Source organism: Cajanus cajan, chromosome 2 (genome assembly GCF_000230855.2).
Source record: "Cajanus cajan strain Asha chromosome 2, NIPB_CcT2T_4, whole genome shotgun sequence".
Classification (NCBI taxonomy): domain Eukaryota; kingdom Viridiplantae; phylum Streptophyta; class Magnoliopsida; order Fabales; family Fabaceae; genus Cajanus; species Cajanus cajan.
In genome coordinates this window covers 61,278,556-61,293,730 of record NC_138518.1, presented here as the reverse complement: position 1 = coordinate 61,293,730, position 15,175 = coordinate 61,278,556, and the positions used below count along the sequence as shown (strand labels likewise).

The window sequence follows — 15,175 nt, the reverse complement described above, 5'->3', positions numbered from 1 at the left end:
AAGTTTACAAAATTTTCTTTTGTTTTATGTATAATAATATTAATGATATATATACTTGTGTTAACAACCTATACATATATACAAATATATATATATATATATATATATATATATATATATATAATATTATGTTTAATATTATACAAAATTAGGCGTTACAATATAATATGTAAAATGTTACGTCATGGAGTCATGTGAATATAATGCATTGAGTCTGATTGATATGCATCATATGCATAAAAAAAATTCTTTTATTGTAGTGTGAATGTGGATGTGAGTTAATGTCAATATATGAATATATAAACATAAATGATGAGTATTGTCATATGAGGAATATGTGAAATGTGAAGTTATAGAGTCATGTGAATGTAATGCATTAAGTTTGATTAACATGCATCATATGCATAAAAAAAAATTCTATATTGTAGTTTGAATGTGGAGGTGAATTAATGTCTATATACGAATATATAAACATGAATGATGAGTATTGTCATATGAGAAATACGTGAAATTTGAAGTCATGAAGTCATGTGAATGTAATGCATTGAGTCTGATTGGCATACATCATATGTATACAAATAATTTTAAAGGGTACGATATGAAATACATTGCTAGAGAATGTCCCTTATGTAAAAGATTGGGAACCAACCATGGGAATAGCTCAATTTGGAAGTCTCAATCCTCCCCTCATGAGTATAAGATGTATCTTGCAAGACTTAGTTATCCCAACTAGATCTTGATAGTATGTCTTTCTAGTGAGAGGTAGATGGTGTGACCCAACATATACTCATGGACTACTCTAGTGTATTGCTAACAGCAATGCACAAGTGAGATGTTTTTACTAGTGTCACATGCATGTTATCATGTAATTTGTGTCTATTGCATAATGCACTATAACTTTATCTATTGTTGTTTATTATGCTATGAATGAATAAGTATGATGATAATGTGTATTTTTAAAAAAGGGGTAGATGTGGTATAGCATCAATATGAAGAAGACGTACTAACTAGGTTAACACCCGACTTCCCATCAATCATATGTTTCATATCAATAGTTCTAATATTAAAAGAAAAAGTAAAAGTACATAGAGGGGAACCAAACCAAAACCCACCGACAAAACGAGTAAAGAAAAAAATACAAAGAAAATTAACCAAAGATAAAACTGAAACAACAAAATTGCACATACACAATAGCCACCTAGCCATAGACCTTAAATCAAGACTAAACCAGCAATTAGGATCCGAAAGTATTCAAGTATAAGTAGCTCTAATTCAGGAATATTTGGAGGATTTTGCAGCCCTTGATCTAGTTCTTGGTCTAGACACTGAAGGTTTCTTGTGACTATGAGCTTTATCCTTTTGAGAGGGTTGATCCACTTCCTTCCACACATATCCACTCTCTGCAAGGATCTTGAACTCTTGCTGGACAGAGGGAGCAAAACTAGAAAGCTCTTATTGAACATTATAGAAGTCAGCTATTCGATCAAGACATGGGTCCAGCAAAAAGCTACTCGCACTTGGACTCTTAGACTTAAGATCCTTTGGTACATGAGGCAGTAAATCCTCTTATTCATCTTCAGATTCGGTAGCAACATTTGCAATGGTTGCGAAATCTCATTTTATATGAGATTTTGTGTTTGCTGAAACATCAGAAACGGTAGCTTCACATTCTGCTATAGCATTGGAATAAGGTTGCGCTTGAGCTATGTCAACAGCAACATGCGAGACTAAAACTTGATCCTAATCAGATTGATGGTGCTGATTATTATCATTTGAGATCTCTTCCAAAGATGGCATGCCATCTAAAGAAGAATCGTTGCCACTTGCTAGTCCCCGAGAAGACTGAAAATCACGTTCAGCTGGTGCAACACTAGAAATTGCACCCTTCTGACAGCTAGAAGCTTGGATCACCGCATGAGATTCTGGAACAGCTTGTGCAGCAGACACAGAATAGGTGTCATCAACTAAGGTCGTTTTTTGCGATGACAGCTGAATGAACCTCTCGGTTTGCAAGATCTTTAACCGAGTCAACGACCACCAAATTGACCGGCTGCTCATCAAGCAATGTAGAACTGTAATTAGCAATAGCACGCTCCTCAACTCCAACATCCGAAATAATTTTTGGATCACTCCCAGCTGCATTATCCAGCAAGGCACTGTCCAGATTACGAATGGAGCCACCACCAGCTTTGAAAAGCTGTGCAAATCCAAAATTTATAGCAGCATCAACTTTTTCAGCTCCCGGGTTGTAAGGAAATTGAATAATTACATGAGAGTTTGGAAAAACCTATGCAGTAGAATCATTACAAGGAGCAAAGGTTAAAATAACTTTAATCGGTAAAACTGATATATCAACTTGATTAGCAACAAGATGTATGTCCAAGTCAGCTACCACTGAATCTAAAATATTAGAAAATTTGATCATTTCAATATTGGCTGGATTAGATTGCACCGCAGGTGCATCATGAGAGGTAGAGGCTAAAACCTTGCTAATATTTAGAGCCGAATTATATCCGTTTGATTAACATGATCACTAGTCGGAGGAGCAACTCCCGAATCAGTTCTTGGTGTTTCATTCTTTTCTGCATATTTACGTAAATCAGAAACTAGTTTTTGTGCAGTCTTTAAATTGTAGCTAGCACCACCTGTAGGTTTTTGAACTTTGCAAGAAGCAAAATTATGTCCAATACATTGGCAAGAAGAGCAAAAAACCAAAAGTCTTTCAAATTCTAAAGAAACATAAAATGCATAACTTTCTCTTTCAACCAGCAACTGATCTGACAAAGAATCTGCAAGATTGATCTCTACCAAGATTCGTGCAAAAATGTCCATATGATCGTTGTAAGGTTTGCTTGGTCTAGAGCTATAGGCGTACCAACTCCTGAATGTGTATTTGTGTATGGTATATCTGACTATATGTGTTGTTTTTGTTTGGGTAACCTGTTTGTATTCCTGCACTATTTTCTTGTGATTGTTATAAGTGATCATCCACATGGTATGTGTTGAGGATGTTGGTGATGAGGCCTAATCCTGAATGTTAGGTTTCTTTTATAAGACAAGTGATATCAAGGAGTAGTTAGGACTAGTTTAGCACTTGTTTGGTTCATTTACTTAGGAGAACATTAGTTTTTAGTTTTCTTGTAATTCTTTCGGTTACATTGTGTTATCATGTTCTTAAAGGTAAAAGTGTGTGGTATGGAAGTCACATCTTAAATCCATTAAATTCAAGAATAATTCACTTTTTGGACATAAGGTATTGTCTCACTACAATATTGCAATATGTGCTAATTCAATTCTATGGACATTAACACTTAAGCACAAGAACCTTTTCTTACTTAGAATTTGTTTTACCTTTCTTTCACTTATTTGTGTGAGGGATTGTGGAAATAATGACATATAAGTACTAATTATTTCAATGTTACTATTGACATATTAAATGTTTTTTTACCATTGGTAAAAGTATTTTTTTATTATTTGTCAACAGACTAATTCTCTTTATACTATATAGAGAGTGAGTCTTAAGAGAGATTATTATCTATTTTTCTAAGTTTTCCTTCATACTTTCTCTATTGTCTTAAAAAGTTTAAATATATCAAATTTTTACAACTAGTGTTTCAAAATTTAATTCCGTTGTCGGAAGTCGCTTCAAACTCAAAGGCAAAGGAAATAGGCGACGAGTTAAGTAACTTCAAATCTTTGTAACTCCAAACTCTAAGTTTAATAACTTCATTTCTTAGTACATATTTGAGTTTCTACTTAATGATAACCATTTAATAAATTATATCCTCTTTTCATATGTTTTTTAATTTTATTTTTTTACTCCTTCCAAATACGATTTTTTAAACTTAATAAACTCAAAATATAATTTTAAAACTGGCACACCATAAAATTCAATATATTTAATTAAATAGATAAAATAAAATTCAAATGTCAATAAATTAGTTATCATCTATGCGGATATTTTTAAGACATTTAGATAAAAATATTTTGAGAGTCTCAAAATTCATTACATTCGGATGAAATTTTTCTCTCAATGTTTAGACCAGTTTTTTTTAAAGAAAAATACAAAGATAAAATAGATAACTAACGATTGTTATATACTAAAAAAAATTTAAAATTGAAGTATAATATATAATTTTCAATTTGGCGGCATAAAAGAAAATCTAATTCACGATTTTGAAAATTTTAACTCTATGTTTGAGCCGATTTTTTTAAAGAAAAAATACAAAGATAAAAAAGATAACTAACTAACTAATCCATACGTATATGATTCTTATCTGTTAAAAGAAAATTTCAATTGAAGTGTAATATATAAATTTCATTTTGGCGCCATAAAAGAAACTCGATTATGAAATTTTTAACTCTATCTTTGGACAAATTTTTTTAAAGAAAAAAGCAAAGATAAAAAAAATAATCGACTCACCATCTCACATGTGATTCTTATCTCTTAAAAGAAAATTTAAATAGAAGTGTAATATATAGATTTCATTTTGGCGTCATAAAAGAAAGTGTAACTCATGACTTTGAATTTTTTTTAACTATTTGTTTGGGCAGATTTTTTTTTTAAATGCAAAGATAAAATATATAATTAACTAACTAACTGACATGTGATTATTATCTACTAAAAGAAAATTTAAATTGAAGTGTAATATATAGATTTCTTTTAGGCGCCAAAAAAGAAAATTAATTCATTACTCTATATAAAAAATGAGCAGTATTGTAAACGAAACCAAAATTCAACTTGAAAAGGAAAAAGTCTTGAAAAGTGATTGAATTCAAAGCTAGTCCCAAATTAAACAAGAGGAAGAAGAATGTCTCAACAACACAGTCACAATGCTGAAAAGGTTGGCTCCAACACAACTTTCAATGACAATCATCAATTGTTGAATGACTCTGAAAAACAGTTTTTCAATGTTGCCACTCAAGTTCTTCCCAAGTCATCGGAGGAGTCATTATTGATTGACAATATTGAGTTTGATATGGATGAGTTTTGGAATTATGTAGATCATTCACCTCCAGTGAATGAGTTCTCCCCAATGTTAATGCAGGATAATACGGATAAATTAATTGTCGGAGAGACATCAAATGTCATTCATGCCGAGTTAGATATCATCAAGTTATTGAGTGATTCAGATAACTTATCAGTTTCAATTCGGCGCAAGAAATATGTTCATTGGAATAAAGATGAACATAGGTATATATCTCTTAATTAAATTTTTAGTATTATCTTTTTTCAATATTTTTTATTATTATTATTATTTATATTCTAACATATGTTTTCTCGTTTTCTTACTATTGTTTTGAATTATGTATATAGGTTATTTCTAGTCGGACTTCAGATATATGGTAAGGGAGATTGGAAAAATATTGCAAGATATATTGGAACAAAAAAGGCAAGCCAAGTTTCTAGTCATGCCCAAAAGTTTTTCAATCGGTTGAGTGCATCAAAGGAATCGAAGAAAAGAAAAAGCATCCATGACATAACATTACAAGACATGGATACAAGGATCCCTCAGCACATTTATGAATCAAATGGGATTCTTCCAACTCCAAATTTTGCGATGCAGGCACAAAATATGCAAGAAACACAATATGTGTCACAAGACTCGCAACTCAACCCACCAAGCAATGTGCATCATCCAATGGAGGAATATAAATATTTTAATAATAAAGAGCCTCAACACATTGAGCATCATAATTCCATTTCTTGTCTATCTCTTGCGGTACAACAATTCCATAAATGCAACAAAGACAATTATTGTTGCCCTTCAACCTCCAAAAATATATGACTCATCTTTTCAATATTCTGAAGCTTAGCAGAAACTCCATGTAGCTCAAGTTATGTATCGATGGTTTAATTTTTATTTTTGTGGCAAGAGTAATTTTTATTTTATGCAGTTGATAGTGTGATTCTTGGTACAATGGAATAGCTAACATAGTCAAATATGAATCTAGAATATATATTCTATTGGGCAAGAAATTATGAGAATTTTTTTGAGAAGTTTGACTGCTGGTACAATTAATATTGAATAAGTTAAATTATTTTTTTGAGCTTCTTATTTTATTGGCTCTTTTATTGTTAAAAAGTTTAGTCAAATTTCTTAATTTTTAAAAATGACCTAATATATTTCTTTTGTTTAATTGATTTACGATATTATTATTTTTTATATATGATACAATAAAAATTGATATGTATCGTCGTTACATGTGAAAAAAAAAAATTTAAGCAAAGTAAGACGACTTTAAAGTTTAAACCCATAAGATAAAGATGAGGCATGAAGGTGGTGGTGATCATGAGAAGTAGCCTAGTAGGTTTAATGGTGGCCTAAATTGGCCACAAGTTATAACTTGGTTAAGTAAATAACAAGTGAAGTGATGAGATTTGGATGGAAAGATGAAACTTAATATTTTAATTATTTTTAATAATTGTATTAATATAAAAAATGTATATCAAATAAACATATTACATTTAATAAATAGTGACAGATTTAGTAACTTTAGATAGTGGAACAATATTTATTTTTACATATCATTTTTAAAAGTAAAAATATACATTATAGTTATTTTCTATAAACTTTTATATTTACGATTACGACTAGAATTAGGTCAAACTAGATTATTTATAATTTAGTAAGTTTGAATCTAACTTTCGTTGAAAATATATATTTTAAGTATGGTTTATTTATCTATCCTAAATAATTTTTTTAATGTTTGGCTAAAAATAAAATCCTAGAACCCTACCTTATAATAATTTAACACTAATAAAAATATAAAAGAAAATATGTTAAATTTTATAAAAATTTAATTTAATTTATTTATGATATATACATGTTTTTAATATCTAATAGAAACTTTTAGATGATAATTGTTTTAAAAACATATTTTATAATAAAAATTATATATAGAACATAAATCTTACAATCATTACCATTTTAATTTTTTTAATCAATATATACAATAAATAGAAAGTACAAGAGGTAAATGTACATGTTACAAATTTTATTTTATCAAAAATTAATTTTTTTTAATTTATTACATTATATATATGAGCATTAATATATATATATATATATATATATTAATATATATATATATATATATATATGTGTGTGTGTGTGTGTGTGTGTGTGTGTGTGTGTGTGTATGTGTGTGAGTGTGTTTTTACTTAAACTTTTACAAAAATTACTGGTTCATTATTAAAGAGTATTCTCTGTTATATATGAAAATTTATCTCCTTTGAAAATTTGAAAAACATCAAATAAATAGACATTCCTTTGAACTTATATTTTATACATATGATAATTTAAACATAGATAATTTTATTTTATTAGAATATAAATATTTTTTAAAATATAGTAATTTTTTAATTAAAAAAAAGTATGTATATTATGTAAAAGTTTTACAATTACGATAGTAATGTTTTTAAAATATGTATTTTCACTAATCTTTAATATTAAAAGTTTTACAATTACGATACAACATGCAATACACTTCTATAATATTAAAGAAACCACTTCTTAAACCCCAAGAAATACCTACTTATAGCACCCCACTACAAGATTCCCCATTCTTAAGATACTTACTTAAGAAAACAATCAATACAAAAATTTAAGGAATGAATTAACCTGATATACAAAACATATCAGAAAAGGTGAATCAACCATGTAACTTAACCTTTCACTCCATGAAGATGATGATCAATTCTATTCTTGAAAACTTTCTTGAGATTACCACAAAGGTTTGAAGAACATCTTCTTGTAGAGAGAAATATATTTTAAAGAGTGTTTTTGTAAAATAAATCACAAATATTCAAGTCTCTCTTTTCAAGGTGTGAAAAATGATATATATATATATATATATATATATATATATATATATAAGTTTCTAACTAAAATAATTACTTATTTACATGGATAATCAGTTATTTTGTTCTTAGCAATTCTGGAAATCAACCAAAAACACTTTAGTCAATTATTTTGGGCAATAATTAATTATTCTAGAACCTTATTTCTAAAATAATCAATTATTTTGCTGAAAAATTGATTATTACAACAATTTCTCCTTAGGTAATTGAAAAATAGAGTAAATAATCAACTATTACTTAAAATAATCGATTATTTTAAGTGAAAACTTAATATCTTCATTTTTCATACCATCCCCCTTTACAATTCAGTTTTAACACATGTCTAAATCATCAATCATCATCTAGATAGAGATAAAATGCTAAGTTACTTACCAAACACACAAGCAACAAGTCTTAAAACACACAAACAAGATATAATTTGCACTTTTATTTACAAGAGCCTCAAAACTCAAAACCATCTACAAGTTGCACTTTTATCTTTCAAAAGACTTATTTGTAATCATCAAAACCAACCAGGGTTATATCTTCATTTTGAGCTTAATCAACAAGGAAAGCCATCGCTTTAAGTTACATACTCATTCCAATTTCCCTCAGAGCGACCAATAACTCGCTCTAAGTGAAGCAAGTTAGAGAGCAACCCTACAAGATTACACTAGCTCAATTAGAACAAGCTTCTTGTGTGCTGAGTGAGGGAAATTCGTTTAGAGCTATCACAAAAATGCTATGAGCGAGTGAAGTCAAAGTGCATCCCTATAAGCATATGCTCACTCAAAGCAAGTTACATGGATACTCTGAGCGAGTGTATCATACCTAAAAGCCCATTAGAATTGTTTTAAAAATAAGCTTCTTGGAGGTCTCTATATTCAATTCCAATAATCTAAATATTCTTCTTGGAATAATTCTAGAAAGATTATAGAGAGTTCTTGTGAGGTTACTCTTGTAATCATAAATTGTTGAAAAGTCTCTCTTTTACTATGTAACCCTTAGTCATGAGTGGCTAAGTTTATACTATTGGAGACTGAGATAACTACTAAAACTATGTAATCTTCTTTGTGTTTTTCATTCAATAAATAAATTTATTTATTTAGTTAATCGTTTTATTCTTATACTTAATATTTGTTGTGACCTGATGAACATCTATATGATTTTATAAATTTTAATCGAGGTTGAAAAATCCTTTTTAAAATTACAACCTAGATAAAACACTAATAACATTTATTACCAAGAAATTAGAATAAATTTTATCAATCGACTTTTTGTCCTTGACTTTAATGCAAGATTGTTTATTAAAAAGAGTTAATCACCTATATACTGTCAGTGTAAAATTCTTTTACATTGACAATTAATCATATCTATTAATAATATCATGTCAGTTGCTTATTTAATGAAATAATAATAAAATAAAATAATTTAAAAGATATGATTGGTTACCAGTGTAAAAAACTTTACACTGACAGTGTATGGATGATTAACTCTATTAAAAATTACCGAAGATTTGAGATTTTTCTTTAGCAACCTAGATTTTATCACATAAGAAATTAAGATTTAAATATAATTGTTGGGTGTCAAATTAACTCTATAATTACAACATTGAATGAAAAATTAAGAGATTTTTACATAGAAAAATTAGTGAATGAATCTCTGACTATTTTTATTATAAATTCAAAGTCTTTACAATTTACTGCTTTAGTTTATTTTTACTAAAATTAATCTTTTGTCAAACAATTTCAAATTCTTATCTAATCATTTGTGTAGTACCATAAATTTAATTAAATAACTCAAGTATTGTGAATTCGATAATTTCAACTTCAACAACTATGACATATTTGTCAAATGTATATCAAAGATATATATAACTTAAGTGTGTGTGAGACTTAAGTTGTATTCAGTTGTTTAGAATTTGTTTAACAATTGCTCTCGATTGTTTAATTGTTTAGAGTTGTTAAGTTGCTCAGTTAATTATTTTCAATTGTTTAGGTAATTTTGTTTAGATAACTTTCAATTGTTCAATTGTTGTTTGATTATGAATTATTCAGTTAATAACTTCCCAATTGATTATTTTTAATTGTTATTTATATGTAAAAAAAATGCCATGAGACTCAAAACGTCAATGTTTAATATTAAATATTGATGTTGAAGTATCATTAACAACTCTATTTTAAATACTATAATCATAATATTTGGTGATCAAGATCAATTGGTTCCAATTTAACACTGGAACAACAACAATTAATGCACTAATATAATATGTTTTAATTTTAACCATGTTTAATTTGGTAACATAACATTAACTGCGGCTAAAATTGGAAGGAATTGCATTTTCAAAACTGCTTAAAACTGCTGAGTAATGTTTAATTTGGTATATTTTACAGCCACTAGAAACCACCAAAAAGTTACTCCTATTAGAGTATAAACAAAAAAAAAATTTGATTAAAGCTAATTAAGAAAAACTGTTTACCTCATCTAATTTTGTCAATCTTATAAAAAAAAATTACTTATTTTTATAGACTACGAAAATACAATCACAATTAAATAAAAAAATATTTTAAGGATGACAATATTAAATAGTGGTATTTATTTATATTTAACATCATTAAATATGAAACTTTTTTTTATTGTTGTTTATATTCAAAATCAGACGGAGTATTTATATTTTAATTGTTCAAAAATTAGTACTGTTGTAAAGTTAAACAATGGAGGAAAACGACAATTCAAATATTTATTTTATCTCTCTTTCACTTAATTGTCATTAGTGGAGATTGTGGAAATAATGACATATAAATGTTAATTATTTTAATTTATTGTTAGCATATTAATTTTTTTTTTACCATTGGTATTAAAAGTATTTCTTTTCTATATTTGCCAATAGATTAGTTCCTTTGATACTATATAAAGAGAGTGAGTTTTAAGAGGGACATTATTATCTATTTTTTTAAGTTTTTTTTTCATATTTTTTGTTGTTCTGAGTATTGTTTGTGATAGTATATCTATCATATTGAACATATCATTGTCTAAACTTTGAAGAGTAAATCGGTTATTGAATTGCACTAGATAATGGTTTGTCAAAAATTTCATGATTTTCGACAAGAGATTTTTAATGGAATATCAGTCAAAAATGGTTAATAATCTGTCAAAAGTTTGATCTGTTGAAAATGTTTAATATTCTATTGGAAATTGGTTCCATCGAAAATGTTAAATATTTTATTCGGTAACAATAAAGATGATTAAAATTGACAATCATATATTGAAAAATATCAATAAAATTATATATATATATATATATATATATATATATAAGAAGGGTTCAAACAACATTGGTGTAACTTTTACTAAGTGTTACACCGCTCAATAACTTTATATTAATTGTGAATTTTGTAAATCCAACCGTTAGATTGAAAATTAATATCACTTTATATATGTATGTCAAATTTTGTTAAAATTGAATAACAACTCGAAGGTAATTTAAGTGTTCATATTTTAGTATATTTTGAAATGAATATATTACGTCAATTTTATTTTACAAGAATGAAGTATCAAATCATCTTGGATTAATATAAAATTTTGTATATATGATCTAAGAATAAAGAACTTTCAATTTAACGATTGGATTTACAAAATTCACAATTAATATAAAGTTATTGAACGGTGTAACACTTAGTAAAAGTTACACCGGTATCGTTTGAACTTTCCTCTCTTTTTCTCTCTCTCTCTCTCTTTATATATATATATATATATATATATATATATATATATAGAGAGAGAGAGAGAGAGAGAGAGAGAGAGGTGGAATCAAATAATAGCTCACAAAGTAATTCTTGATAAAGTTACTTCGCTCAACTAATTGCTGATCCAACAAAGAATCTGTAAGATTAATCTCTACCAAGATTCATGCAAAATGTCCATATGATCATTGTAAGGTTGCTTGGTCTAGAGCTATAGGCGTCCCAACTCTTGAATGTGTATTTGTGTATGCTATATCTGACTATATGTGTTGTTTTTGTTTGGCTTACTGGCTTGTATTCCTGAATTGTGAGCCAGAATGAAATATTTCTCGCTCCTTTTTCTTTTGTGTTAATTTCCTGTGGTTGTTATAAGTGATCATCCACGTGGTATGTGTTGAGGATGTTGGTGATGAGGTCTAATCCTTAATATTGGGTTTCTTTTATAGGACATGTGACATCAAGGAATAGTTAGGACTAGTTTAACACTTGTTTGGTTCATTTATTTGGAGAGCATTAGTTTTTAGTTTTCTTGTAATTCTTTCGGTTACATTGTGTTATTTGTTCAGGATACAACGTGATTCTCTTTGCTTGTAAGGATTTGAGTTATTTTACAATATTGAAGTTATTTAGTTTTATATTATTTATGTGTTATGACATTTGGATAAAGGGGTCAAATAGAGAACTCATGAGCATCCCAAGGTGAATATACATATAAATGCCTAAAATATTGTGTAAAGTTTTAATCATAAAGTTATCATGTTCTTAAATGTAAAAGTGCGTGGTATGAAATATTGGGAAAAACTCAAGTCCCACATCGACTAGAGATTAGGCAATTGAATAGTATATAAGTGGAAAGCAACCCTCACCTTACAAGCCGGTTTTGTAGGGTTGAGTTAGGCTTAATCCACTATTCTAACATGGTATCAGAGCCATTTAGATCCACTTTAAATGGGTCACCCACCATTTATCCACGTACAAAGCCCAATAGTGCTGTACGTGAGGGGGTGTATTGGGAAAAACCCAAGTCCCACATCGACTAGAGATTAGGCAATTGAATAGTATATAAGTGGAAAGCAACCCTCACCTTACAAGCCGGTTTTGTAGGGTTGAGTTAGGCTTAATCCACTATTCTAACAGAAGTCACATCTTAAATCCATTAAATTCGAGAATAATTCACTTTTTGAACATAAGGTGTTGTCTCACTACAATATTGCAATATGTGCTAATTCAATTCTATGGACATTAACACTTAAGCACAAGAACCTTTTCTTGCCTAGAATTTGTTTAATTTACCTCTCTTTCACTTATTTGTCATTAATGGTGGATTGTGAAAATAATGACATATAAGTACTAATTATTTCAATATTACTGTTGACATATTAAATATTTTAGTTATCATTAGTATTAAAAGTATTTTTCTATTATTTATTAACAGACTAATTCTCTTGATACTATAAAAAGAGTGAATCTTAAGAGAGATTATTATTTATTTTTCTAAGTTTTCCTTCATACTCTCTGTTGTCTTAAAAGTTTAAATATATCAAATTTTTACGACTAGTGTTTCAAAATTTAATTCCGTTGTTGGAAGTAGCTTCAAACTCAAAGGCAAAGGAAATAGGCGACGAGTTAAGTAACTTCAATTCTGTGTAACCTCAAACTCTAAGTTTAGCAACTTCATTTCTTAGTATTTGAGTTTCTACTTAATGATAACCATTTTATAAATAATATCCTCTTTTCATATGTTTTTTAATTTCATTTTTTTACTCCTTCCAAATTCTATTTTTTAAACTTAATAAACTCAAAATCAAATTTTAAAACTGGCACACCATAAAATTAAATATATTTAATTAAATTGATAAAATAAATGTCAATAAATTAGTTATCATCTATGCGGATATTTTTAAGACATTTAGATAAAAATATTTTGAGAGTCTCACAATTCATGACATTCGGATGAAATTAACGATTGTTATCTACTAAAAAAATTTAAAATTGAAGTATAATATATAATTTTTAATTTGGCGGCATAATAGAAAATTTTAACTCTATGTTTGAGCCGATTTTTTTTAAAGAAAAATACAAAGATAAAAATGATAACTAACTAACTAATCCATACGTATATGATTTTTATCCGTTAAAAAAAATTAAATTGAAGTGTAATATATAAATTTCGTTTTGGCGCCTAAAGAAACACGATTATGAAATTTTTAACTCTATTTTTGGACAAATTTTTTTAAAGAAAAATGCAAAGATAAAAAAGATAATCGACTCACCAACTCACATGTGATTCTTATTTCTTAAAAGAAAATTTAAATAGAAGTGTAATATATAGATTTCATTTTGGCGTCATAAAAGAAAGTGTAACTCATGACTAGCTTTGAATTTTTTTTAACTATTTGTTTGGGCAGATTTTTTTTTAAATTGCAAAGATAAAATACATAATTAACTAACTAACTCACATGTGATTATTATCTACTAAAAGAAAATTTAAATTGAAGTGTAACATATAGATTTCGTTTAGGCGCCAAAAAAGAAAATTAATTCATTACTCTATATAAAAAATGAGCAGTATTGTAAACGAAACCAAAATTCAACTTGAAAAGGAAAAAGTCTTGAAAAGTGATTGAATTCAAAGCTAGTCCCAAATTAAACAAGAGGAAGAAGAATGTCTCAACAACACAGTCACAATGCTGAAAAGGTTGGCTCCAACACAACTTTCAATGACAATCATCAATTGTTGAATGACTCTGAAAAACAGTTTTTCAATGTTGCCACTCAAGTTCTTCCCAAGCCATCGGAGGAGTCATTATTGATTGACAATATTGAGTTTGATATGGATGAGTTTTGGAATTACGTAGATCATTCATCTCAAGTGAATGAGTTCTCCCCAATGTTAATGCAGGATAATACGGATAAATTAGTTGTCGGTGAGACATCAAATGTCATTCATACCGAGTTAGATATCATAAAGTTATTGAGTGATTCAAATAAATCATCGGTTTCAATTCGGCGCAAGAAATATGTTCATTGGAGTGAGAAAGAACATAGGTATCTCTTAATTAAATTTTTAGTATTATCTTTTTTCAATATTTTTTTATTACTATTATTATTTATATTCTAACATATGTTTTCTGGTATTCTTATTATTGTTTTGAATTTTGTATATAGGTTATTTCTAGTTGGACTTCAGATATATGGTAAGGGAGATTGGAAAAATATTGCAAGATATATTGGAACAAAAAAGGCAAGCCAAGTCTCTAGTCATGCCCAAAAGTTTTTCAATCGGTTGAGTGCATCAAAGGAATCGAAGAAAAGAAAAAGCATCCATGACATAACATTACAAGACATGGATACAAGGATCCCTCAGCACATTTATGAATCAAATGGGGTTCTTCCAACTCCAAATTTTGCGATGCAGGCACAAAATATGCAAGAAACACAATATGTGTCACAAGACTCGCAACTCAACCCACCAAGCAATGTGCATCATCCAATGGAGGAATATAAATATTTTAATAATAAAGAGCCTCAACACATTGAGCATCATAATTCCATTTCTTGTCTATCTCTTGCGGTACAACAATTCCAT

General features: G+C 28.2%; 1 protein-coding gene across 1 annotated transcript; it reads left to right on the top strand.

Annotated features, from left to right (window-relative positions):
- The first annotated feature begins 388 nt into the window (after nucleotides 1-388).
- LOC145954436 (uncharacterized) lies at nucleotides 389-7,020 on the top strand. The gene is made up of 2 exons (XM_083068597.1): nucleotides 389-5,194; nucleotides 5,318-7,020. The coding sequence occupies exons 1-2, from the start codon at nucleotides 4,812-4,814 to the stop codon at nucleotides 5,787-5,789; spliced, it is 855 nt and encodes a 284-aa protein (XP_082924723.1). The 5' UTR covers nucleotides 389-4,811; the 3' UTR covers nucleotides 5,790-7,020.
- The last annotated feature ends 8,155 nt before the right edge of the window (nucleotides 7,021-15,175 follow it).

What these genes read in the sequence shown, in the direction of transcription:
- LOC145954436 (XM_083068597.1), top strand. Translation starts at nt 4,812, where the DNA reads ATGTCTCAACAACACAGTCACAATGCTGAAAAGGTTGGCTCCAACACA. An exon ending in TGGAATAAAGATGAACATAG is followed by an intron (nt 5,195 to 5,317) that starts GTATATATCTCT and finishes TTATGTATATAG; the next exon opens with GTTATTTCTAGTCGGACTTC.